This window comes from Chinchilla lanigera, unplaced genomic scaffold, assembly GCF_000276665.1.
Source record: "Chinchilla lanigera isolate Chin_1 unplaced genomic scaffold, ChiLan1.0 scaffold00047, whole genome shotgun sequence".
Taxonomy (NCBI): domain Eukaryota; kingdom Metazoa; phylum Chordata; class Mammalia; order Rodentia; family Chinchillidae; genus Chinchilla; species Chinchilla lanigera.
Genome location: NW_004955448.1, coordinates 14,684,986 through 14,712,811, shown reverse-complemented (window position 1 = coordinate 14,712,811; position 27,826 = coordinate 14,684,986). Strand labels below are relative to the sequence as shown.

Here is a 27,826-nt window from a genome sequence, read left to right as displayed (position 1 = left end):
GTGCTTTGCTATCTTTGGCCTACCGTGACCTGTCCTCCTCTGCCATGCATCCTACCTTGAGCCAGCCAATTACGGACTGAAACCTCTACAAGCAGTAAGACAAATAAGCCTTTGCTCCTTTAATTTTGTGCATGAGGCATTTTGTCTCAACAATGCAAAGTTACTTAAGATATGATTTGAGACCGGAGAAGTGGGGTTGTTGTGCCACTACACCTGATCGTGGGTTCAGGAGCGTTTGGATCTGGCTTGTGGGAAGAGTTTGGAAAGTTTTGGAGATGCTGGAAGGAAAAGCAGCCCTGGGATACCCGAAGCTGTATTGATGGGAGTGTCTGGTCAGAGCTCAGAGGACCAGAGTGCTGTTGGAAATGCTGCCAGTAAAGACAAGGTTCAAGAGGTTTGGACTGGGAAGATGGACTGTGTTGGCTGGTGGACTTACTAACATTTCTGTTATGGCTTGGCAGAAAGTTTGTTTGCATTTTGCTCATGTCTAGAAACTTTGCCTGAGACTAAGCATGGCAGACTAATTAATCTTGATGAACAAATTTCAAGACAGTCTAATGTTGAGGCTGTGGCATGGCTACAGTTGGGAGATTTTTGCCAGATCTATGTTAAGAATTGAGAGCAAAGACCCCAGGAATGTGAATTGAAATGCTGTGAGAAAGGAGGTTCTAGGAAAGCTGTGGGCTACAAATGTAGTGCAGAGGAGAACTTAATCACTGAGAAGGAACAGGAAAATAGAAAAAATGTCCTGAGAACATTCAGAAGAACCAGCAGGTCTCCACCTTTTGGAGCTGCAAAATTGCAAAAGTGAAAGACTTTGCTTTGAGAAGAGAGTCTCACCACACTATGTTCAAGAATGGCAGTGTGTTAGGGAAGCTGTTCCCTGGGGTTGGGTTCAGAGTGCTCAGTGATCTAGCCACTCAACCCTTACAGACAAGACAGACAAGACAGAAGGAAGCCTGGTTACTGCTCCAGCTGGAAGGAGATCTTGGCATCATCCACGTGGTGCTGGTTTTACGTGCATGCAGAATGCAAAGTTGTGAGGTCAGGAAGGCTTCCCCCCACCGATTTCAGAAGAAGGCCTGGAAGGCCCAGCAGTGTGCCTCTGAGAGGGCACTGGGTATGAGTCTTTGATTGTGAAGCCAAAGTTGCAGTGGAGAGCCCAGAATGTTTGAGAAGCCATCAACATGGATTTTTGAAGGAAAGTTGTAGGGAGAGAGCAAAGCTGGCCCAAGAGAGAAACCCTGAATACTACAACCATCAGAAGTGTTGTAAGGGTGGAGCCACCTAAGGCCTTTGGAGTTCACATCTTGCTATAGATTTCCTCAGATGCTGCACATGGAACTGCAGGACTTAATGTTTGTCCTGCTAGATTTTGGACTTGATTTGCTCTCATTTCTTTGTATTGCCCTATTTGTAACTTGTGGAATGGAAATTCTACCCGGTACCGTTGAATGTTGGAAGTGTTTAATTTTCTTTTCATTTGTACGGGGGCTTAGAGCTAAGAGTTTGCCTTAAATCTCAGAGATGATTTGGATTAGATTTTGCAGCAGTGCTGAAACTATAATGACTTTGGCAACTCTTGCAGACTGACTAAGTGCCTTTTGCATAAAGGGATGTGTGTGAGTTTGGGGGACTAGGGCCAGAATGTTATGGCTTATGTCTAGATGTCCCTCCAAAGCCATATATAATCATAGGTGGTGCTCTTTCAGAGATAGCTGCACCAAGGGTGTGTAATGCTGGGATCAAGGTTTGTGATTACCTCAGCAGTCTGCTGATTGGTTTGGCATAGGTCTGGGATGAGTGTTACCACCCAAAGGATGGGTACCCTAAATACAATATAAACAACAAAAAGAACCCTTGATTGTCGCTTGTTGGTTGTCTCCTGCTGCTTTGTTACCTGCTGCTTGCTGTGAACTATTTCCACTCTGAGATGCCTCTCTGCCACGCCCCTCTACCTTGGAGCTAGTCAGTTATGAACTAAAACTTCTACAAAGTGTGAGCTCCAAAATACTTTCCTGCCTTTAACTTTGGACATCTGTAATTTGGTCTCACCAATCAGAAAATTAATTAAGGCAGTAGGATTCACCCTGTTTTTCTGTCCTATTTCATGTCTTGGAAAAATAAAACTTAATCACTTTTGTTGGGTACAGCACAGTTAAAATAACATTAAAAATGACATCATGGTTCTCAATAAAAGGAATAGGATGCAAAAATTAAGAATCAATGAGCTAAACTAGATCCTTTAATTTCATTATGGCATTTAATATTTTTAATTTTTTTAAAACATTGAGTAAATATAAAATTTTAAAGACATTTTAATTTATTTGCTCTCTGAATTAGTTCTTTGCAGAATATATGTTTTACATTTACTAAAATCATTTTTTCTCTCTTTAAGGATATGAATGAACCATCAAGTTTTGTAAATGGAACAACTACTAACCAGTGCAGAAATTATGGGCTAAATTATCCACCTTATGCTCCAGGTATAATTATATTGTTCTCATTATTATCATTATTTATGAATCAGTTCATGTACACTGTCCAATGCAGAGAATGGAGTCATATTCCTCACTTTTACTATAAACCTTCACACTGGGCAACACTTTGACCCATTACCAATCTTATTTAATGTTTAGAGGAAAAAGTATTAGAAAATATTTCCTACTCATATGAGGAGAACTCTAACTTTGAAATATTTACTTGTTTTTTTTTTTTTCAGAAATCTATCAAGATTTAAAAAGTCATTTTTTGATTAAAATAATTTTAAAAAATATTTTGATATGTTTATTTACATATTTAAACTTTATTTTTATCACTGCATTTTTGTCATTTGTATAGATCACATTCCTCATAGGAAATTTGTACCTGTGCATAATCTTTCTCAATTCCTTTTTCTCCATTCCCCTTCCCACCCTTCTCCCCATTCACCAAAGCACTGTCTTCATTTTTCCCTTCCATAATCTTATTTTGAGTTTTCCCTTCCTTTCCTTTCCCTTATGCCTTCTCTTGTTGCTTTTCTCATTTGAATGTTTTCTTCCTACTTCCAAGTATCTGTCATCCATTTTTGTCCTTATTTATGGTTTTGGTTTTTCATAAGAGAAGCAATGCATTATTTAAACATGTGTATGATTTATCTCACTTACAAGTATGGTCTCCAGTATCTGGTCTCCAGTATCTCCATATCCAGTATGTGTCTGATTTATCTCACTTACAAGTATGGCATCCATTTACATAAAAATATCGTAAGTTTATCCTTCTTTATGACAAAGTAATGATCCATTGTATAGAAAAACCATATTTTCAGCAGCTGATGGGCATCTTGGCTGTTTCCAAGATTAATTCTTATAAATTGTGCTGCTATAAACATGGGTGTGTATATATCCCTTTGATATGATGCTTTTTAATATCTCTTGGCAAAACATCAAGAAAGGGAATACTGTGTCTAATAGAACCTCCACTTTTAGTTTTCTGATGACTCTACATATTGATTTCCATAATGTTTGCACAAATTTACACTCCCACCAGCAGTGGAGAAAGGTTCCTTTTCCCCCACATCCTCACCAGCATTGGTAATGGGTTGATTTCTTGATAATAGCCATTCTTCCTGGAGTGAGATGAAATCTTAGGGCTGTTTAATTTGTATTTTTTGAATAACCAGTGATATTGAGCATTTTTTCACATATTTATTTATTCCTTGTACTTCTTTATTTGGAGTGTGAGCTGCCTCTTAACTCCGTGGTTTCTTTTGCTGCAAAAAAGCTTCTTAGCATGATGAGATCCTAGTAGTTGATTCTTTTTAGTATGTGTTGTGTGACTGCTATATTGCTCATATGGTCTTTCCGTACACCTATGTCTTTGAGTTTTACCTAATTTATTCTCTAGTAAATTATGTGTTTCCCTTTTAATATTTAGGCACTTGGTACATTTTAATTTTAGCTCAGTGCATAATGAGAAATATGGGTCTAGGTTTACTATTCAGTATGTGGAAAGTCAATTTTCCCAGGACCATTTACTAAAAAGACAGAAAACAAACAAAAATAAAAGTAGCAAGTGAAAAAACACATAAGCAAGGTGCAATCTAAAACACCCAATTTCCTTATAGCAAGGCCAGAGGGCATTAAGGTGGAAGAATTGCAAAGCCTCCCACCTGAATTTTATGAAAGAGTACCAGCAGAAATAATGAAATAGATGAAGAAATACCTAGATAAAAACAAATCAGACATAAGCACACACACAAGAGATGGTGACCATATTGAAGGAAATGATCAGTGAATCTAGAGTAGAAATAGATAAAAAGAAATAGAGGTGGTTGGGAAAACCGTGAATGCCCAACCTAAGGAAAGAACTGGATACCGTAAAACAGATATCCAGGATATTAAATATTCTACTGAAAGCGTAAGCAGCACACTGAACCAATGTGAACACAGAATTTCACGTCTGAAGACAAGGCTGTGCTTGGTGATGATCAAATGGAAGATTCCTTAAAAGTAGCAAGAGACCATGAAAAAAAACTCAGTCTAACACCTGGAAGATGATGTAAAGAATATAAGGTTAATCTGAATCAATGAAAAATCAGATGACATCACAAATCACATGAAACACCTATTCGCAGAAGTAATAGCAGAAAAGTTCCCAATCATGGGAAAATAATTTGATTAGCTATGATCAGAAAAAAAAACAAAAAACTCATACCCAAATACATAATTGTCAAGATTCAAAAATTCAAAGCAGGGACAGAATATTAAAAGCTGTTATAAAAAAAGAAACAAATCACCTATGAAGGAAAACCCATAAGACTTTGCAACACAGATCATTAAGTCAAGGAGGGCTTGGAGTAAAGTCTTTCAATCCCTAAAAGAAAACAACCTGCAACCCAGACTGCTGCACCCTGAAATATTACATTTTAAAATTGATGGAGAAGTAAGATATGTCCCTAATAAAGAACACCTGAAGGAGTTCATGCCTACCATAACACCACTAGAAATAATTCTGAAGGATAGTCTAGAAAGAGGCAGTGGAGACACCAATTCCAACAACCTTGGTAGATCGAATCCACCAGGTAAGGGAAACAATGAAGCAGGAGGGAAGAAAGGTAACCAGCAACAATAAAATAATATGACAAGAATAAATCAGTATAAATCAGTTATAGCTATCAATGTGAATGGTCTCAATTCTCCAATCAAAAGAAACAGATTTACAGAATGTGTCGACACAAGATTCAATAATATGCTCCACACAAGAAACAGATTTAACTCAATAAAGTATTCATAGCCTGAAAGTTAAAGGATGGAAAACAATATTCCATGTGACAGGAACTGAGGAAAAGGCAGGGGTACCTATACTACTTGCAGACAAAGTGGATTTCAAGCAATGATGGATCAGAAGAGACAAAGAAGGCCACCATATACTTGTTAAGGGAGTAATCCAAGAGAATTGATAAGAATCATAAACATATATGCACCCAATATCAGTGCACCCAACCATGTAAAACAAACACTAATGGATCTGAAAAACTATGAAAACACTAATTCATTGGGGGACCTCAGTAACATACTGTCACAAATAGACAGATCAACCACACAGTCAACAAAGAAATATCAAATCTGAACTGAGCCTCTGAACAAATGGACTTAGTGGATAGCTACAGAACATGTACCCAAATACATAATTGTTGTTCACCCAACAACCACAGAACATATACTCTTCTCAGCAGCACATGGGAGTTCCCAAAATAGATCATGTACTAGCTCATAGAATATTCTTAAGTAAATGCAAAGGAATTGAAATTATCCCAGGCATATTATAAGATCATAGTGCAATGAAATTGGAAATCAGTGGCAAAAGAAAGCACAAGAACTTCATAAACACTAAGAAATTAAGTAAAACCTCCTTGAACAACCAATAGGTCATAGATAAAACTAAAGAAAGAAATTAATCAATTTCTCCAGTTGAATGATAATGCCACTACAACATATGTGAACTTACGGGATGCAATGAAAGCAATCTTATGAGGGAAATGTATAGTGGTAAATTTTTACCTCAATAAAACAGAGCAAACTCAAATAAATAAGTTCATACTCAACCTCAAGCTTCTAGCAAAAGAACAGCAAGGCAAACCCAAAGTGCATACAAGGAAGAAAATTTCAAAGACCAGACCAGAAATTAATGCAATTCAGACTAAGAGAACAATACGAAGAATCAATGAATTGAAGAGTTGATTGTTTAAAAAAATAAATCAAATAGACAAACCCCTAGCTAACCTCATCTAAAAAGGAAATAAAAAGACCCAAATCTATGCAGTTTGAAAGGAAAAGGGTGAAATCACAATGGATCTTCCAGAAATCCAAAAGCTCAACAATACCTGCTTTAAAAACCTCTACTCTAAAAAGATGGAAAACTCAGAAATGGACAGAACCCTAGATATATATGAATTACCAACGCTGAACCAAGAAGATATAAAAATTCTAAATAACCTAGTATTAGTCAATGAAATTGAAGAATAATAATACCTCTAACAAAGAAAAGTCCAGGTCCTGCTGAATTCACTGCTGAATTCTACAAGATCTTTAGAGACCATCTAATGTCATTACTTGTGAAACTCTCGAATGAAATTGAAAGAGAAACTACACTGCCAAACTTATTCCTCAAAGCAAGCATTACCTTGATACCAAAACCAGAGAAGGACTGAACGAAGAGAGAGAGCTACAGGGCCATCTACTTAATGAACATAAATTCAAAAGTCCTTGAAAAGACTGGCAAAAAGAAAATCATCAAGAAGATTGTACATCATGACCAAGTTGGATGCATCCCAGGGATGCAGGGATGGTTCAACAAATGCAAATATATAAATGTAATATAAATGAATAAATATTATTAAATGTAATAACAGAGCCAAGGGCAAAAACTACATGATCATCTCCATAGATGTTTATTCATTTTAACTAGGGATATGTGCAAAATTTTATCACTTCTTTGCTTAACCCTGACCTAGGTTACTAACATATAAAGTGACAGCAAAGATCTGCAAAAAGTAACTTATATAAAGAAAAAGTAGAGTAAAAGATATTGTATTGTTTTTTCTTTGTATTGGCATTAGTGTGTATCTTTATTTCACTAGTATTGCGGATTAATTTTCTTGTTTGTAATTACAGAAGTGTACAAATGTTTAAAAGTTAATAATTTTTAAGAACTGATTAATTTTATGTGATTAATTTTTTGTCAAAGGAATATATCAAAGGGTATAAAAGTATTCTTTGAGTGAAATAATAATTTCTGATATTCTTTTGCACAGTAGCATGAATATAATTAATAATAATAGATTATATATCTCAAAATAACTAGAAATGAAAAAAGTTTTAAGATAACAGATATATTAATTACCTGAGATGATTAATGCTTAGTATATACATGAATCAAACAAAGCATCACCTTGCACCTCATAAACGTGTATAAATATTGTGGGTCAATCAAAAAGATACACCAAGGTAAAAATTAAAAAGCACATATAGTTATGAGCTACACTTTTACAGCAGAACACTTATATCATTTCTGTTTTTATTTTCTCCAGAACTTACGAAAAGATACGAAGGCTTACATTTCCGAACTATGTGCATGGAAACCGAGCAGATTCTTAGCGATGGAACATCGGTTTTGCACTACGATGTTCATAACCTGTATGGGTGGTCACAAGCAAAACCTACCTATGAGTAAGAAACGTTTGCAGTTACTCTCTGATGTGCCTTTGTCTTTCAGATCTTAACTTAGTAGTGCCTATTTCAGTACCCTGGTAGCCCTTTTGTTCCCAACTACACTCTGCAGTTCACCTTTTCCTGCACTTCCATTAGGCAAAATGTGTTTGTATTTTTCTATCATATGGGTTTTTATTATTTTTATTTTCATTTATTTCAAAACAATTCAAGACCATTTTTGCTTTGTTCTGCACTGCATTCCTAGTACAGTGCCTGACAAATAGTAGATTCTCAAGGAATAGAACCAAATAAAACATACAAATAACATCGTTTGATGTCACTAGCACAGGTATTAAAGCATGCCTGAATTTGTTATTTAAATCCGTTACTGGCAGAGTAGAGCACCTCTGGTTTTTCTTGCACTTCTCAAACTTTAAGTTTACATTAATCTTCACTTTAAATAGACTCCTTTGTAAGACCAATAGTAATGGACAAACTGTTCTCTAACTATCAGGTATTTATCAGCTCTGTTCAATAAAATGTCCTGCAGTGATATAAATGTCCTATAATTTCTTTTTTTTTTTTTTTTTTCTGGTACCGGGAATCAAATTCACAACCTCGCGCTTGCCAGGCAGGTGCTGTGCCGCTGAGCTAAACCCCGGCCCCCAGTGTTCTATCATTTTTAAGCTCGGTTGTGGTGTCCATGAATCATACATGGCTGTTGAGTAATGTGGCTACTGTGAGTGGGAATTTTAAAGTTTGTTTAATTTTAAATGATAATTGAATATGAAATAAGAGGTGGCTAGTGGCCACTTTCTTAGAGAGTATAACTGCTTGCCTGGCAAGCGCAGGATCCTGAGTTTGATTCCAGGCACCAAAATGATAAAATAAAATAAAATAAAAAAGAGTATAGCTTCCTAGGCCACTGGATTTTGACAGTACAAATAAAATTCCTCAATAATATATGCTTGGCTTAATTCTAGCATCTAAATTATTCAACTTTAAACAAATGAATTAAATGAAAAATTATTACTTCACTGTTTACCATAGATTTGTTCACCAGGCCCCAAAATAGAGACCCTAAGTCTTTCTAAGAGTGAGGAATTTTAATTTTCAACACTGTCTTTTTATTTGGACAAACATTAATTTTATTTATTTATTGTTTGTATATATTTGTGACTCATAAATTATATTCATTGGGGATATATGTGTCTACGTAGATATATAGGTATAGTTTTTATATATAGATAAAACATATATACTATATATAATCCTGACAACTTTTCCACCCCCGTGCCTTTCCTCAGAATCCCTTCCCATCCCCGCAAAAACCTATTTCCCTGCTTCTCACTTTCTCTCTCATATAAGAGAAACCACGCAACATTCACCTTTCCGTGTCTGTGCATTTCCCTAGCATTATGGGCTCAGGATTCAAGTTTATCCTTTACTAGCCTTATTAGAACACAAATGACTCAAATTTACCCTTTATTAGCCTTATTAGAACATAATATTGGGGAACAACTACCCTCAAGCAACATACTTTCCTGAAACAATAGATATTTAAAAACCCCAAAAAATCTCAATAATGTATTGATTATTCCCTCGGTAAAGATTATCTACTTGAAGAAAATGCCTCTTGTAAAAACTTGGAGTAATGTTTCATCCATATCAGTGCAGTACAACGGACAACTGGAAAAAGAGGGATCGTTATTTCTCGCTCCACCTACCCCACTGCTGGCCGCTGGGCGGGACACTGGCTGGGAGACAACTATGCAAATTGGGACAACATGGACAAATCAATCATCGGTGTGTGAGAGTCATCATCTGTATCGTTTTTGTGCTTTCCATTGTTTTCACATTTTCTGATGCTAATTCATAACCTTTATGAATCCTCAACATTTTGCCTTTGATGTAATATTGTATAACACGGAGCCTCCTGCAAAGTACAGAGCACAGGAAGCAGGATCACAAATAATATGTAGAATCTAACCGCTGATTATTTTAAGAAAACAATTTCATCTTCTTTGCCCTAAGTTTTCTTCTTGCAAAGGGCAGGAGCTGGGGAAGACAATAACTAAAGTGAGTAAACAAAATAGGTAGAAATCCTAGCTTGTAGGGAATAAGAATCACTGATTAGAAGGTAAAGAATGAAACATTTCCAAATATATTTTGAATTTCCAATAATTTCTAAACAAGGTATTATTTTAAAGTGGAAGATGATACTTTTCTTTTTGATATCTAGTTTTTAAATCTCCTTACGAAGGATAGTATCAAAAAAACAAGATTTGGAAATATTCTTTTAAAAAAGAGCCGGAAAATCTCATTTATTCAAAACACTGGACTTAGCTGGTTATTTCCTAGAAGATTTTACTTAAAAAATTATACTTCAAGTTGTTTAAATAGTAATAGCTGTGGTGAAATAATTTTAGAAATGGCCTCTGTTTTCAAAAATGAAACTAATATAACTGCTATCATTTTATTCTCTCACTATAACATGTTCAAAATCTATGTGTGTTCTGAACCTTTTATATTGTGAGTGTTACATAATCTGTTGAATTTTTAAATAAATAGTATATATACTATTAAGTAAGAAGCATAAATATGGTAAGAGTTGATATTGGATATACTATTAATAATCAGCTCTTTTATTGAACTACAGTTTACTTTAGAATATCTTCACTAATTGGAGCAAAAATATTAAAATTTATGAAGAAATAATTTTGTAATATTTTCCCCAATTATTTTAGGTATGATGGAATTTAGTCTCTTTGGAATATCATATGTAAGTAGAGCTATTTCTTTTATCTTCGTAAGTCATAAATATTACGAAAAACTATGTAAATTTAATTAAATATAATACTATCTTTTAGACTGGAGCGGACATCTGTGGTTTCTTCAACGATTCAGAGTATCATCTCTGTACACGCTGGACTCAACTCGGTGCATTTTATCCATATGCAAGAAATCACAACATTGCCTTCACTAGAGTATGTAATTGCTGTGTTTGCTTCTAATTCTTTCCCCTGATAACCTTAGGAGTTTTTCATATAATACATCTGACCTGGTTGACTTCCAAATGAATATTTTAAATCTCTTCATATCTATGAAGGATACATTCGTCATGATCTGAATGTCATCATTTTGAGAATTAGCTAGTCATCATTTTGAGAATTTTCTAATTTAAAATATGTTACATTACATTTTGAGACACGTGGTCTGGTTAGCAGCATATTTAATGTAGTCATTTAGGTAATTCTGGAGCAGTAAAGAAAGAAATTATCTTCCTTTAAAACTTCTTTCAAATTGGAGCAGTGAATAAATATATTAGCTTCAAACCAAATAACTGGAAGCAAAGGTCATTTATAGCAATGAATAACAGTGGTAGAGTTAGAAGGCAAATATGGAAACAATGACTTGAGAACCTGAGAAACAGGAAAAGGAAAAGGAGGTAAGAGAACTAGTTTCTGTGCCCGGCACAGTAATTGGCAGAAGCTTTTGAGTGATACGGGAAACTGTTCCAAATTTGGAGAAAATGATGAGCAGTGAGAGGAAATGCCTTACTATGTGCTCAGTTTTTGCATTGGCCTTGAGTGAAAGGATGCAAAGTGAAGATACGGTGAGAAAATGCACATGGCGAGGGGTTGAAGACCACCTGTATTTGAAGGACAGCATCTAGCCGTAGTTACCGAACGGCAGCGCTCAAAAAGTTCTCCCCAAACTGCACCACCGTGGCAAAATTTAGTTGAAATAAAAGAAAAGAATGATTTTGGAAAGTGCCAAAGTACAAGGCCACAAAGCAGGATGAGACCACACACAGGAAGAATTTTAAAGCTGAACAGGCAAGACGAGAGGTGGTGAAATAGGAATATTTTAGTAGGAAGTTGATGGCAGGACAATTTTAAAAGTATAACATTGACAGGTAAAGAATGAGTCAGTGCAAGCCTGAAAGCAGGTTAATTCACAGTACTTGAAAGTCTATTAGCAAATATTGAGGAAGGCTTTGTGATAATGATTCATGTATTGTAGGGAGACTTAGAGCTAAAAGACAATTACATGTTATATGTATACACACATATGTGTGCACACAGATAGAGATATCTGTATATTAAATATGCTTCCCAGAAAAAAGAATGGTGGAGTAGCTAAGTTAAAGAGTCTTGTCCAGAGCTGGTTTCTCACAGGGTGCTCGAAAAGACCTTGGATGAGAGACTTTTAAAGGGAGATTTGCGTGGGACAGAGCCATCAGTACGGATGTGTGGAGGAGGACAGTTTCAGACTGTAGTAAGATTTGAAATTCCCCGGAGTGGTGATACGGTTAGAGCTTTTGAAAACAGACCAAATGGATGATGGAAACACTGAAAAGTATTTCTAGATAAAAATCCACACAAGTGAGAGAGCTCAATTTGTTTAAATATGAGATAATATAATTGAACCATAATATAATGAGATAATATAATTATATATAATATAATTGAATATAATTAATATAACTGAACTTAGGAATGTATTGTTAGGAATTAGGTACTTTTATATTAACATACCAGAAACATACAATAAATTTAATAATGTTGATAAATAGCACATATGATCTTTGCTTCTGTTTTTTACTTGATTTTGAAAATAATAGCAATAAAATTATATATAGCTTGACAGTTGGATTGTTTCTACAAGATTTTAAAAAGAATTTTCGTATCCTAACACTACATATACCAGTGGTGACACTCAGCCATCATTCGAGCTTTCTTATTCCCCAAATCTAGGATAGTTGTGATCTTCATAAAGAGACACAGCTATAAAATGATCTCTTAGTATAAATAAAAAACACTGAAAGTATTTCTTTTTAGATTTATGAGGTAGCTTTGTGTCCACAGTGTAAATTAAAATATAAAATACCTCTCGCTTTCCTTACTATTATTAACCAATATGTTTACTGTCATTATCATAGGCTTTTATTCTCTACTATCAATGGTAGTCTTTGGCCTGGAGTGTGTATTCCAGAGTAGACTACAATGTATCTTTTCTTTCATTTAACATGGTATACTATCATGAAACTTTATGTACTGTTGACCCTTTATAACTGTAATCTCTTCACTGCTCAAGAGGACAAAAAAGTGTGGGGTGAATACGATGAGGTCTGTATGTGCCTCATTATTTTAACCCATCTTTGTGTAGTGAATCATATCATTTCTCACATCAATCTCTTACCCAACACTGAGTATCACCTTAATTGACAATGCATTTGTTATATATTAAGACATGAACTACTCTTTGTGTATGTTCACCTGAGCTAAATCAAATCATGCACTTCATTTGTAATTTTCTTATTAAAATATTAACACAATATTGTGCCTTATCACATTATCATATAAGATAGAAATATAAGATTTTTTCTGAAGAAATATATAACACAAGATAGTGGATTAATATATTCGTTTTTTATTCTCTGGATAAATATTTTAATATTATGATTTAAAATGAGGCAATTGATTTCATTTTGCTTTGTTTAGAGACAAGATCCTGTTTCCTGGAATGAAACATTTGCTGAAATGGCAAAGAAAATTCTAGAGATTAGATACACATTATTACCTTACTTCTATACACAAATGCATGAAATCCATGCTCATGGTGGTACTGTTATTCGACCTCTTTTGCATGAGTAAGTTGCAATGTTTTTTCTTATCACAAATTAACTTTAATTTAGTTTAAGAATTGATTTCCTATATTGCAATATGTTCATTGGTATTTTAATATATATTTTGGTTGAAAAAAGTGCTCACATAAGTGTTTCTATTAATAAATAGACTAATATCAGTCATTAGCAAATGAAACAATTTATTTTGTTATTTGAAAGTAATAACTATTATATATCAGGCATTATTCTAAACACTTTATATACACAGTTATTTTGAAGGTTAATTAATTTATTGTGGAAAATTAATATTCTCTTTTCTATTTCATTGAGATTTTAGTACTTTCAAATAAATCTACCAAATATAAATGCCTTACTGCAGGAGAGCAGCTCACCTTTCCTGTAGATATGTTAATAGGACACTCCAAACACTTTAAACGTTCTCTTTAGAAATTTATTCTAAAGACACCACTTTCATATCTCAAAGTGATATGAAAAACTCTTGAAAATTCTATTCCATGGAGCACCATTGGAAATATTTTTGCTTTTTCTCTTTTTAAGGCTGATGCAAATACTCAGTCAAATTTATTAACAATAAAAAATACAATGACAACAGTAAAAAGTTTTCTAGATAATCAAAAAATATTTTGCTTCTTATATACCCTATATTATGAACAGAATTAAATGAGGTGATTTTTCAAATTTCATTATTTATAAGCCAATAAAATCAGCAACTATGTACTAAAACTAAAGCAATAGCATACAAATGCATTTAACAAAATTTTGAACTGACCATTGTGGCTTCTATTTTAATAATGTAATAAAATATCTAGTTAAATGACTCTTCTTTGATTGAAAACGTATTCCAGTTGCCTAATTCACCCTGTATTCCTGATAGTATTTTGCTGATTTCTTTACTGTTTCATGTACAGTTTAATCTTCTTTTTTTTAAATCCTTATTAAAGTACCAGAATTGTTGCATTGTCAACTCTGGACTGAGTCACCCAGCAGAAACATTGTTATTAGCGATGCAGATTCCTGCGCTATGAGAATGCCTGTGACTTTGGTTTCATGACAAATTCCTAAAGGAGTAAATCTAGCAGTCCATTTTAGCATTAATCTCTATAAACATAAAACAAATGATACAGTATATAATTTTTTTAAAAGTCACTCATTTTAAAAGAAAAGAAATACGAGAATCTTCATTAGTCTCAAACTACATAAATTTTTTGCTTTTTTGTGGCTGTTTGTATCTCAAATTCAGAAATTTCTTACTATATGTCAGAACATTTCACTACAGACTTACAAAGCAGTACCAAAGAGCTCTAATGTAAGTAGGATAAGTGAATTCTTTGTTAAAGTTATCAGACTAACATCTTTATAGATCAAGTTTTAGAGTTCTCTTCCACGGAGTTTTACAGATTTTACTTATTAGTTTTTTTATCACGTTCTAGTCCAAGCTCATGGACATACCCACCTCCAGGAATGATTTGCAAGGTGACTCAACTGGTCTGACCTCCCACCACCGTCTCCTGCTGGTGTTGGTGTGCTTAGGCTTAGCTTAGATTTATTTGTATTGTACTATTCCACATTTAACTCTAAGTCGTAAAATTGTTTTTCATATTTTTAATATTTGGGGCTGGGGATGCAGCTCAGCAGCACAAATGCCTGCCTGGCAAATGCAAGGTCCTGAGTTTGATTCCATATATATATATATATATATATATATATATATATATATATGGTTGTTATTTGAATCCACAAAAATCCATACCTCAAAATGTGATTTGATAAACATTTCATAGTGTTCAAGAGGACAACTTTCTTTGATCTAATTTATCGTTTGTATTTATTCAAGGTTTTTCAATGACAAGCAGACTTGGGAAATATACAAGCAGTTCTTGTGGGGTCCAGCCTTTCTGGTCACTCCTGTGCTAGAACCCGTAAGTCTTGCCACCTACTTTGTTCATAAAATAACATTTGAATTTATGTGTTTTTAATGATTATATCTTTAAATTTCAGTATGTGGACACTGTAAATGGCTATGTCCCTGATGCTCGGTGGTTTGACTATCACACAGTAAGTATTTAAAGAATTCTGGGAAATTAACCAAAAAGAAATAGGTATGTGTTTGATTACTCACTGCTGTAATCAGTGATGCATGTTTTTATTTTCTATTTTAAAGGAGTAAAATATTTCTTGCTTATTATAGCAAAATCAAATGAACACACAATGAAAGTTAATTTATTTTCCTATAGTTCACTATATCATCATTGATTTGTTTTTAATAAATAAACATGAAAGTGTACGTTATATTTAAAAAGGTCATTGCCCTTTATTGGTTTACCAAAATGATCATTAAAAGTAATTCAGTCCTTCCAAGGATAATGTGGAAGAACTGCTTTTGTGACCTTTCAAACTTCACACCATTTCTGCAGGCGAGCACTGCAAAAGCAAACAGCCATAAATTACATGCAGAGATAGTATAAGGACATTTACTTCACTAGGATGTGAGCAACACGAATTCTTAAATACGTGTTTGTGTTTGTGTTTGTGTTTCACAAAGTGTAGCATTTGATTTCAAAATATGTCCCTTTAGGTAACTGTTCTGTTGTGGGTCTCAACTCTTGCTCCTGTCCTTCCCTCCTCCCTGTCACGTCTAGGGAGAAGATATCGGTGTCAGAGGAACCTTTCATGACTTTTCAGCTCCGTTTGATACGATAAACCTGCATATCCGTGGGGGTTATATCCTGCCATGTCAAGAGCCTAATCGCACCACATTTTACAGGTAAGTTAATTATTTTCAGGACTCTGATTAAACTTTGCAATAAATCCTACTAGAGATGTCAGTAATTAGAAAGGACCTGAAATACCTGATCTGCGACCTCATAAACTAGCCTGCCACTGGATATACTGTCAGAGATAAAGAACGGTATCTCTAATCCTTGTAGCAAAAGAAGAGACGGAAACTTACATGAACTTCAGTTTTCTTTGTTTCCCAAGTCCCATGGGGTGATGGGAAGTGGCCCGGGTCGATGCTACCCGCGTAGCACGTTTATATCTCAGCTAAGCAACCCTTAGTTTAGAGGCATTAGGTATTTTATAATACTGAAAGCAAATGTACTCATCACTTTCTTGGAAGAGAGATGATGTCTTTGTTATAAGGTGATAAATAATACAGTAGAAAACATCTTACCCTTTCTAATGCTGTTTACATTTTAAAAACTGTAAAAAGATAATTCAGAGAAAAGTTGTCAGTGATTCTCTAAGTGGAATATGTGGGTGCAAAAGACACATGAAAAATTCTACCCCAGGGAGAAGTCCTCCTTCAATGTCAGAAAGCTTCTGAGTCCAAAATAAAAGCTAAAACTGAACACTCTTCGTACATAATATGCAAGAGCACCGACAAACTCTTTTGAATGGATGCCTTACCTAGATCTTTTTCTTCACCTTTAACGTGTGGAAAGAAGTATTATCTACTTCTTGAACCATGATTTTTTTAAATAAGAACTTTTTAAAGAGTTTTAGGTTTCAACAAAATTGAAAGGAAGGCCTGGGCTTTTGTGAGAACTCTGCATTTTCATAGTTTTCTCTATTATGAGCATCTTAGCTGGGGTGGTGCATCTGTAGTAACTGGTGAGCTAACACAGAAACAGCTCTGGTACCCCGCGTCCACACCTTACGCTAAGGGTCAGTCTTTGTGCTGTACGTTCTGCCGGTTTAGGAAAACAGATCATGGCCTGGATGAATCATCACAGTATTGCACACCACTGCTTCTGTCACTCCCCGGAGCAGCCTTTGTGTTCTACCTATGTGTCCCTCTCTCACCCAACACAGACACCAATACTTTAGCTCTCTTCACAGCTTTAGTTTTTCGGAATTTCCTATGGTTGGGAGCACACAGCGTATAGGCTGCTCAGATTGGATTATTTTACCTAGCAATATATGTTGACGTTTCCACCTTGCCATGTCTTAGCTCTGGATCTCAATTCTTTCTAGTTTTGAAATGTATTCCATTCCATGCGCTTCTTTATAAACTTTAGGTCAGTTTTCTTTGCAGCACCGTTTGTAGCATTTCTCTTTCCATCGATTTTCCCTTTCCCCCTCTTGGCCTCTCTGTCAACCCCATGGTGTATTTCCAGGCTCACTGCAGCGCGTGAAAGTATAGATATCCACTGCCAGTTACTCTGCTATTCCTTCAAACTAAGTTTCCTGCTGTCCACAGAAGATACAGATCCAGTTTTTCATTGCCTTTAGCACATTTATTTTTTAATCTATCTCCGTTCATCACTGATCATCTGAGCCAGGACTTTTTCTCCTGAGTGCCGTCTGTTTTTCTCTCCCTCTCCCTCACTAACACGCCAATTTTTCCAGGGATTATTGGCACATTCTGTGTCATGCAGCTGATGAAATATACGTGGGGGGGGCCCAGCATAGGGGACGTAGAGCACAGGTGCGCATGCAGGTGCAGTGCGGGTGGTGAGAGTCTTCTTAATCTCAAGATGTAGTACTGGTTGGGAAATTGTAGGTAAATCAAATATTTTATATACTGATATCTAAGATGAGGCTTTTTACCCCTGTGACTATTAACTGATATATTTTGTATTAACTGATATATAATATATACTGATATAAAATATGATACTGATATATAAATATATATATATATTTCAGAACAGATAGAACTTTAAGATTCTGGATATCTAGAGATTTCCTTGGTAATACACCCTTTAGTATCAGTAATTGGAAAAGGCAGAGAGCTAAAAATAATCTGACTGAGAAACCCTTCCTTAGCAATGAAGTTGTCAAACCAAACTGTTTCCTACAAGTCACTATAGAACGAGCATGGGCAAGTATTTCGTTCATGAAAAGGACTGCACAGGTATCGGCTTGGAGATACTGCTCATTACGTAAATAAGACTTAGAATTCAGATGCACATTGTGTTTCAGTAATTTCCAATGATACGTTCGTGATTTGTATGTAGAATTATGATGAAGACAAGTCACAAGTGATTAAAATGTTTTTAAAAGAGCAATGCTTAATGATATAGACTAGCTCCCCAGGAAGAATATTAATTAAATTAATATGCTTTAATTACTCTGAGGCCACTTCTGTCAGTCACAGTAAGTAAACTCATGAGATCAAAAGAAATGAGTGACATTTTTGTACTACATAAGATGGATGATATGAATTGTGTGGTATAAATGATATCATTAGTAATTTATATCATTCCTTATTTTGCAAAAGAAAGAATCCTTAATTTTCCTCATCTAAATCAAATTACATTCTATTTAAATGGTATTCTTATTTGTGTTCATTTGGATACTTATATGAACGTCATGTCACATAAAATGTAATACTCTACAAGCACAGATAAAAATATGTATTTCTTATAGTCGAACAAATTATATGAAGCTCATTGTGGCTGCAGATGATGACCAGGTGGCAAAAGGATCTCTGTTTTGGGATGACGGAGACACTATAGGTAAGTGTTCCATTAGTGGATAAATATAATTGATGATGTGCATATTTTTATGCATTACTTTTATGTTGCATATTATTGTACTTAAGAACTTCAGTACAAAGTTATCGATAATATTTGAAGCTTCTAATAGACTTTAATATTTATTTTTTTTGTTTTGTTGGTTTTTTTGTTTTGTTTTGTTGTTTTTTTGTTTTGTTCTGGTACCGGGAATCAAACTCACAATCTTGCGCTTGCCAGGCAGGCGCTGTGCCCCTGAGCTAAATCCCCAGCCCCTAAACTTTAATATTTAAATGAACCAACTTACATAAGCATTGTCCCAAATATTTAAAGATTACCCTCATATCTTACTTATGCTTAATCCCTGATATAAATGCCCGAGATTTATATTAAATCTATATTAAATTTATATTAAATACAAATACTAAGAGATTTGCATGAGCATGCAGTACCTGAAGTAGAAGCTCACACAGTGCTATCGACATAAACACTCTTGGTTCCTACGAGATCAACTAGGCAGGCCCCGCACTCTGTGCCTCGCTGACGCCGAGCACGCCTCCAGAGGAGGGAGGCCAGAGCACAAGCTGAAGTGTGTCTGGGCTCTGCACTTCGTGGTGCTTGCATGTTTGCTCATGGTTTACATAGTCAGCATTTTACAAAAAGGCGTCTTTAAATTAGATCTACCTCTATGCCATCCAGACTGTTTCATAATACTGCACAGGGCGCTCACCCTCCAGCTGCCAGTGTTCTCCTCTCTGCTGGCACCAGAAACGCCATGGGCAGTTGTTTAGATGTTCATTCGGGGCCCGTGCGGATTCCACCGGCTTCACAAGAAAACCGGAATTCTGCCTTTGAGCAGTGTCATTAGGAGTGTAACAAGAGGAAAAAGCAAAGACTACCCTGAATACAGACTACCCCAAGGGGAAATCTAAACATTGCCGTGAGACAAACCTCCATAACAAGAATTAATTGGACTTCTTAGGTGGTAGTTTTCTGCAGTGTAAATAAAGTATTCACAGATGATGCCTTTTCACTAATAACAAAAGCATGTATATTCATTCAAGTTAATAATTTGCAACTGTAAGAAATAAGACAAATTAATAAACGTATTAGAAAGTTGATGTAAGTTAGAGTCATATGCTAGTGAGCAAACATAAGATTGTGGGGAAAACTCTCTTCCTAACGTCTTGCGGTTTCAAGGGTGAAGAGCTCACCGCTGTTAGTTAAAAATCATCAGTCTTTAGAAATGTAATCTTTACTAACATTAAATGAAGTTCTACAAAGTTGAGGCCTTTCTTCATCATATCCTGAGTTACTGTACAAACTTTTAATTTGGGCACAATTTCCCCATAAAGCTGTGTTATGCATATTTTACATCCTTGTTTGGATTTTTTGAATCTCCCAATTTAAGAAATTGAATTAATGCACTCTAACAGATAGAGAGATGAAGCTTCCTTGAATTATTTCTCAGTGTTTCTGATAAAAATATGCAGATGAAATAACTTGGTGTGGTTTTCACACTGTTTCATGGATGACTTTTCTTTCCTCACTGGTGCTTAAAGCGTAGTTCAGATCAGTCAATCCCTTCAATACCAGCATCAAACTTGTTCTGAACAGGTATTATCTGACAACTCTTATTTTGTCATATTCACCATCTCAGTAGGTTTAATATAGTTGGATATAAAGGTTTCAAATAAATCCCTAAAATTTCTTAATTAAATACCATCAGTAATAAAGAACAAATACTTAGGCTCTCAATTTAGTAGATCAGAATTTCCAAACTTTTCTTTCACAGAAAACACACAAATCTAGATGATAGATGTCCATCTGATTCCTTCCTCCTTCCTTTCCTCCCTCCTCCCTCCCTCCCTCCCTCCTTCCTTCCTTCCTTCCTTCCTTCCTTCCTTCCATCCTTCTTCCCTCCCTCCCTTCCTTTCTTCCTTCTTTTCCTTCCTTCCAGTCTACCATTCTTTGCTATCTTTTCATCTTTGTCTGCCTCCCTCCCTGCCTTCCTCCCTCTCTCCCACCCTTCCTTCCTTCTTTCTTGCTACTGAGAATTGCACACAGGGGTTTTGTTCTGAGCTACATCTCCAGCCCTTTTATTTTTTTCATGTGTTTGTCATTTGAATCAGGGCATTGCTAAGTCACTGACTTGTCTAGTTTGGGCTCAGGACTTGTCTTGCTTTGGATTCAACCTCTCAAAGTTTTGGGATTAGAGATGCACTGCGCCTCACTACACCTGACGAGTATTCTGTCTTTTAAACACGGATATTCAAATTTCATGGTACCTCGTCATGTTGCAGACAAGTTCTTTCTCACAAAGCAAATCAGCGGTAGACGGTTTAAAAAATAAACTTGTCATAGATGTGCATACACTAAGCAAATTTGGCCTTTCTAGCTCCATAAAGTTACAGTTTAGTAAATACTAATTCTCCAACTTATCCTAATGAACCAGAAACATATGTGCCCTTGACTTACACGAGATGTCTGTCTGCCTCTTGTTAACAAGACTGACGACGTCCTCCTCGCACCCGTCATTACCTTCTACACCTAATTCTACACCTAAAAGGTGTCCCTAAAAATTTAAGCTAAGGTTGTTTATTTAAATGTTGAAATTAAAATATTTAAGACATATTAACAATAATGTACCTCATAGTACATATTAAATTAAATTAACTATTCATACATTAGTATATATAGAGAGGCGTATGGTAGAATATAAATATTAGTATAGGAAGACATAAGATGAAAATTATTATTCGTGAATTAAAGAATACAATATTAACATATGTACGTGAAGTGGGCATTAAAATATATTGCTTTTTCATGTTGTTTCAATATTCATTTCAATCATGCATTTGACTTTCATTTTTCCATATTTTCAATGCTTTTTTTTTTTTTACATAAACACAGTCTTAAAACTCAAGAAAAATTGGGCTTGATTATAGACGTTCAGAATAATCAGTTGCCTACTTATGAAAATTTCTTTAATTACCTTGGGACTGACTTTCTTCTTCTGGACAGAAGGATTAATAGTAACATATTCTATAATAATTGTTGCAGAGTGTTTAAAATTTGACAAATAAGTGTTCTGTATTTATTAAATAAGTATTAATGACTAGTAAATAATTATTTAAAATTAGAAAGATTCTTATGGCAATAATAGCCTTTAAAGAAAGACATAGAACTATATAAACTATATTTTAACTACATAAACCATATTTTATCAATTTGATATTAATTAGAAATTCATGAAGAAAATTTGGTGCCATTTTACCTAGAAAGAAAATTAAATATACTACTCTTTACTGTTCTTCAAAAAATAAAATTATATCTTTTTTTTCTCTACAGACACCTATGAAAGAGACCTGTATTTGTTGGTACAGTTTAATTTCAACAAGGTATTTAAGATCACTTATATGCCATTGTGTAAAATCCGTAACTTTATTAAACATTTATTATATGCAATACTCCACTAAAATATACAAATACACTATTTTACATTATTTACTACACTATGAAATACATTTTGATTGATGGATACATATATGTACATATATATATTAAACAATTAGTAGTTTTTGTTAATGAAGAATTTACTTTATTTTCATTTTCCTTTGTAGACGACTCTGACAAGCACTGTGTTGAAAAATGGCTACATAAATAGAACAGAGACACGGCTTGGCTATGTCGATGTATGGGGAATAGAAGCAACTACTGTCACCCTAGTTAATTTGATATATAATGAAAATACAGTGTCACTTAAGTTCAACCATACTTCAGCCAAAAATGTGAGTGAAATAAGGAAATCCTTTTTAAAAATGTAGCTATTCAAAATATCTGTGTGGACTTTTTATACTTTTCTGGCCTAAATAAGCCTAATTTTGTGTTAACTATAATTTTTTTTCATATCATATATACGTTGTCACTAAATATCTATGGTTATTTCTATTTTATTTTTCTTAATAATTTGTAAATCAATCTTTTCATATTTGTGTTGACATAAGAAAAGCAATATTTAATTACACTAAACTTTTGAAGTGCTATTATTCATATATGATAAAGTGCCTCAAACTCTCTTTTCAAAAAATTGCATATTCGAACACTGCATATGTCTTAGGTAAAATATATTTGAGCATTCTCTTCAAAATAAATACAACTATCTATGAGCACCAATGAATGCAAATGCTTTAAGAAATGATACACACACTAAAGGGTTAGAGTTCTTGTGTTAGAGTAATGCTTTTTATTTGATGTAAATAATGATATTTATTTTTAATTAGTTGCCAGTAATCAGTTTTTTATTTGAACAAGTAATTTTAAGCCTGCTTTTTCTTTCCAATTGAATAAAACGATGCAAATAGACAATGTCCTAATGCTGTGCCGTATTACAGTCTTGTCAAGAAGGGTTTTGGGGCCAGGTGCTGAGCTCGGTGGCACAGGGCTTGCCTGGCAAGGTGAGGTCCATGAGTGCAATTCCTGGTTAGAACAAAAAAAAAAAAAAAAAAATTGAAGCATACATTTTAGAAAACCGCTTCTACAAGTGTTTTTGCCAAGTTTGAGGCTGCTTTTGCACTTCTGAACTGAGTGAGTGTGTGAGGACACACTCCTTTGTATTTAAACTTGAATGAAACAAACTAGCTGTTTATGGAGGAACTTAATTTACAGCATAGCAAGTTTTCTGACTGGGTCTTTAGTCCTTTCGGATTTCAGAGCATGTTACAGAGCACACCTGAGACGTGGTTTCTGCTCCTCAGACTTTAAGTCTTGTCCTGCCTTATGGTTGCTTAGTAGAGCAGTTGAATTTCCCTTTAATTTGGAATGAAGACTCTCTTACTACTCTGACATGAGGATAAACTTTCTTTCTTTAAATTTATGTCACAGTTGGGAAAAGGTAGTTTAATGTACTTAGGGTCCTTTCTTGGTAAAGTGAAAGTTGAGAACTTGGGATCTTACATCCATTTTTCTTCTTTTAAATATGCCTGTGGTTTATAAAACTCCAAAGTAAGAGAATGACTATTTATCCGCACCATCGCCCATGACTGATCAAGAAACTGAGATCTTGAAAAGGAAAATTAGTTCTCCAAGATTAAAGAGTCCATGGTTGTTAGTCACTTTCAAAGAGAATTTTTCTGTGCTATTCATTATCCAATCAGATGAAAAGATTGGCTTGCTTTTCATATTTTCTTGATTTTTATTGTTATAATAGTAAAGCTCATTACTTTTACCATAAAATTAAGTGATTAATATAAACTGAATAATATCACATAAAGTATTTTCATATGTAAGTGTTACTTTAGGCTCATTCTAAGTGGCAAAAAGCAGACCATGGAAAAATTTATCCCACTGCTTGTAAACATATCCACACAAAATTTTAAATACTAAAGAGAAGAATTTTTGAAACTGTATTGTTACCCTAATGATTTAGAAAAGTGTTTCTTTTAACCAAAAAGTATAAGTAGTTTCTTATAAGTACATTTGAATAAAATAGATATTTGTAAACACCTAGACTTTTCTAAGCCTTTGTAGGTCTACTGTATCAGAAAAGGAAAAGATGGTTAATTTGTTTCTCTTTCTGGGTTAACCTTTTTCACAGGTGTGGGAACTTTAAGCAAACGATGGTTGAACTGCTATTTCATGATGATTTTTAAAATAAAAAAAGATCAAGCGAAAGGAGAGAAGGGCAGGGCAGGAAAGGGAAGGAATAGAAATGAATTGAGATGTGTTAGGTACATGTGCCAGCTCCCCTTAAGAATGTAATCATTACGTACTTGTTCAAACACGCACCACTAAAAATGTGGATGGCCAGGATGTGTCACTTAGTGAGATCCTTTTTCAGAGATTAAAATATCCATAATGCTCATAAAAAAATCTTCCCAGGAAAAACTCTACCTAGTTAAAAAAAACAAAAACAAAACTCTACTTAAAGCGATGTGGTATATCTCTGTGAAATTAATCAAACATACATGTGCAAGCACCGCATTGTTTCACTAGTGTAAATCTTGAAACAGTTAATTTAATCTCGGAGGTATGATGGACACTGTGAAATGATAGGAAACCGCTCAAGAGTAAAGGGCAACTGGGATGTGGGAAAAGAGAAGGGAAAGAAGGAGAAATCCTGTATGTAGGTATATACAGAACAGTTAACATGGTTGTTCTTTTGTCTTCTATTTCTATGCTGAAAGAAACTATCAATGAGTCTTTGGTTGATCAGTATTGCATTTCTATATCTGTTTTCATGAGAAACCACTTTGAAGATATCAATATGTAATACAACAACCATTGTTAATTCCCTACCACTTTGTTTGTAACTCTGTATAGTCTGTACTGTTCTTTTGATATATTGTAAAATGTTGTCTGTCTGTTAATGTTTTCCTCCTTTTATTTTTAAAATAAAAAAAAGAAGAACTAGCTTAGGTTTTAGTGTTCAATGGATCGATTTTAAACTTGGCTAATGGCTATTAAGACAATTAACTTATCTTTTAAATTTTATCATAAAGTATGTGAATTTGATCCAAATTTGCTGTGCCTTGTGAAGAGTAATCTTAAAAAAAATCCTTAAGAGAGTGTTCTATGTATGAGAAGCTGTGGACAATGTTGATATTCTTTCTTTTGTTTTGTTTTGTATGTTTGGTGGTTAAATCCAAACTTTGCGAGCTGAGGCATAGATAATCATCTAAGTGTAATGGAGAAAAAAACCATTAATAGTGAGATCTCATTAAATCACTATATTATATAAATAGATCACTGTTAGATTATGGCTGCTTATTTGACTAAATTTGTTATTATTTCACATGGGGTCCCACTGAGATTATCTTCAGTAAAAGAAAGCAACACATAGAAAATTAAATCATTGTCAGTACAGTAAACCTACTACACCCTTTCTTCTTGAGATAAAGAAAAACATACCTGTAAATCAAAGCCTTAGGTGTAAATGACTGCATATCATTTAAGGGAAGGAAATGTAGAGATTCTGGTAGTGAAGTTATAAATAGTTCCATGTTTAGACATACTAGAAACTCTAACGTAATATATATCAAGATACATAAATGGCTTAGAGTCTTGGATTTTTGTGTGTTTGACAATCACATTTTCTTTCTACAATTCATTTTCCACACCAGTAAAATAGATAGGTTGGGTAGAATTATTGCTACAATTGTAATTTGCTCTATACTTCAATAATAAATAAGAAAAATTCATCAAAATAAAAAAGAGAAATGAGATATACCTGTTTACTTACAGAAAAGTTAAATAGAAGTCACTGTTATTAAAACAACAAAAAGTGGTTGTGATTGACCAATTAATTATAATTTCACTTTTTTTTAGGTGTTACAAGTTGATCTGAGAGACAATGGTGTGACTCTAGATGAACCCATAGTAATCAGCTGGTCCTGAAGATAACACCCAGTTTGAATTCTCGAGGGGAAATTACTACTGGGTTTAAGTTTCTCAGCACTTGTTGGTCTCCCTCTTCACAGACATCCTCTATTCTATAAAATATAATTTTTGCAGCATTTGTCTAATGGTTGTAACACAATGTACATCAGCAATTATGCTAATTGTATTGTGTCAATATAAGTTAGACTCAAGTTTTCTAAACATATGCAATGGCATTTGAATAGTTTTTTTCCTTTTGCTTTAAAAAGCAGCTAAATCTGCAAATTTAGTATTAAATATTTATGTGTGTCACTATGATATAAATAAAATAGGTGATTTTTAAAGTAAGTGAAATTTGCAATTATAAATTATGTGCAATATTCTCTTTAATATTTTTGAGATTTAATTTATGCAAAATCTCAGTAGGTTTAATCATTTTGTATTATGTTTTTAAATTAGAAAATGCAAAATAAAATGTGAAAGGGTACATATTTAAATGTTCATTTTGTCTTTGTTTTTCTAAAATAAACCTTTCTTACTTTGAGTTTCTATAACAAATCACTGTAATCTGATGGCTTATATTTATTTTTCACAATTCTTAAAGCTAAGAAGTACAAAATCACGCTGGTATTCAGATTGTGTCTTCTTTGTCCTCATATGGCAGAGAAAGAGAGGGAGGGTGGAGGGAGGGAGAGAGAGAGACAGAGACAGACAGAGAGAGAGAAAGAGAGACAGAGACAGAGAGAGAGAGAGAGACAGAAAGAGAGACCACAAGAGGGGTACATTATCTCCCGGTCCTTCATGGTCATTAGTTTTACAAAAAAGCTCTACCTCATGATATAATTACCTCACAAAGGCTCTGTCTCCCAACACCATCACATTTACTATTGAGGTTTCAATAGATGCATTTTCAGAGGAAACAAACACTAGTCAATGGTAGAGACATAATTTTTCTAGTTTTACTTCATATATAGTAGAAAAAAAACTAGTATTGACTATTAGTTGAATAAACAATTTTAGTTCACTTACTCAGGTTTTGACACCAAATCACAGCTTCAAATACATTTCATTGGTATTTTCTCACGTTCAGGTTACTTCAAATCTCTTTAGTCTGCTTTTTCAGAGTGCCATGCCACAGTAGGTCCACTGATGCTGGTTTCAGAGCTGAATCTGGTAAATTCCTTCCTCTTGTAACTGCAACCAATAAAGCCTGCTGGTGAAAAAAAAAAAAATTCTCTGATCAGCTAGTTAGGGCTTGATGTCATTTTTTTTTTATTAGAAACTTGGATTATTGTTATAATAGACTATTTAAGGCATTCAGAATTCAGAACACAAGGATATAAATGACAATAAAAGCAATAATAGCAAATTCACTTGATTCCATGAAATTCTGCAGGTACTTAGGGAACTGTCAATCTATAAATGATAAAACCTGTGTTAGCAAAACAGCCAGAGTCACTGCATGCGGGGATTCTAAAGGAGCTGAGCCAGTTTTAGAAGGCAGCCATTTAGCATTTAGTGAAATTAGGTTTCTGTTCTCTTTTTTAACCTCCATTGCAGATGCTTCCACAAAAGGCTAGTAAAAGCACTACGCATATTCACTTGTTATCAAGAAAGAAAATGATGCATCCTTGACCGCTGTCAGC

General features: G+C 34.3%; 1 protein-coding gene across 1 annotated transcript in view; it reads left to right on the top strand.

Annotated features, from left to right (window-relative positions):
- Si (sucrase-isomaltase (alpha-glucosidase)) overlaps nucleotides 1-26,497 on the top strand; it is a 90,984-nt gene extending 64,487 nt beyond the window's left edge. The window contains exons 36-48 of the mRNA XM_005393136.2: nucleotides 2,399-2,486; nucleotides 7,571-7,709; nucleotides 9,364-9,497; nucleotides 10,439-10,473; nucleotides 10,562-10,678; nucleotides 13,199-13,347; nucleotides 15,179-15,263; nucleotides 15,343-15,399; nucleotides 15,984-16,108; nucleotides 18,718-18,806; nucleotides 22,155-22,204; nucleotides 22,427-22,594; nucleotides 26,130-26,497. Coding sequence (XP_005393193.1) covers nucleotides 2,399-2,486; nucleotides 7,571-7,709; nucleotides 9,364-9,497; nucleotides 10,439-10,473; nucleotides 10,562-10,678; nucleotides 13,199-13,347; nucleotides 15,179-15,263; nucleotides 15,343-15,399; nucleotides 15,984-16,108; nucleotides 18,718-18,806; nucleotides 22,155-22,204; nucleotides 22,427-22,594; nucleotides 26,130-26,198 — 1,305 coding nt within the window. The 3' untranslated portion in view covers nucleotides 26,199-26,497. The remainder of the gene's footprint in view (nucleotides 1-2,398; nucleotides 2,487-7,570; nucleotides 7,710-9,363; nucleotides 9,498-10,438; nucleotides 10,474-10,561; nucleotides 10,679-13,198; nucleotides 13,348-15,178; nucleotides 15,264-15,342; nucleotides 15,400-15,983; nucleotides 16,109-18,717; nucleotides 18,807-22,154; nucleotides 22,205-22,426; nucleotides 22,595-26,129) is intronic.
- The last annotated feature ends 1,329 nt before the right edge of the window (nucleotides 26,498-27,826 follow it).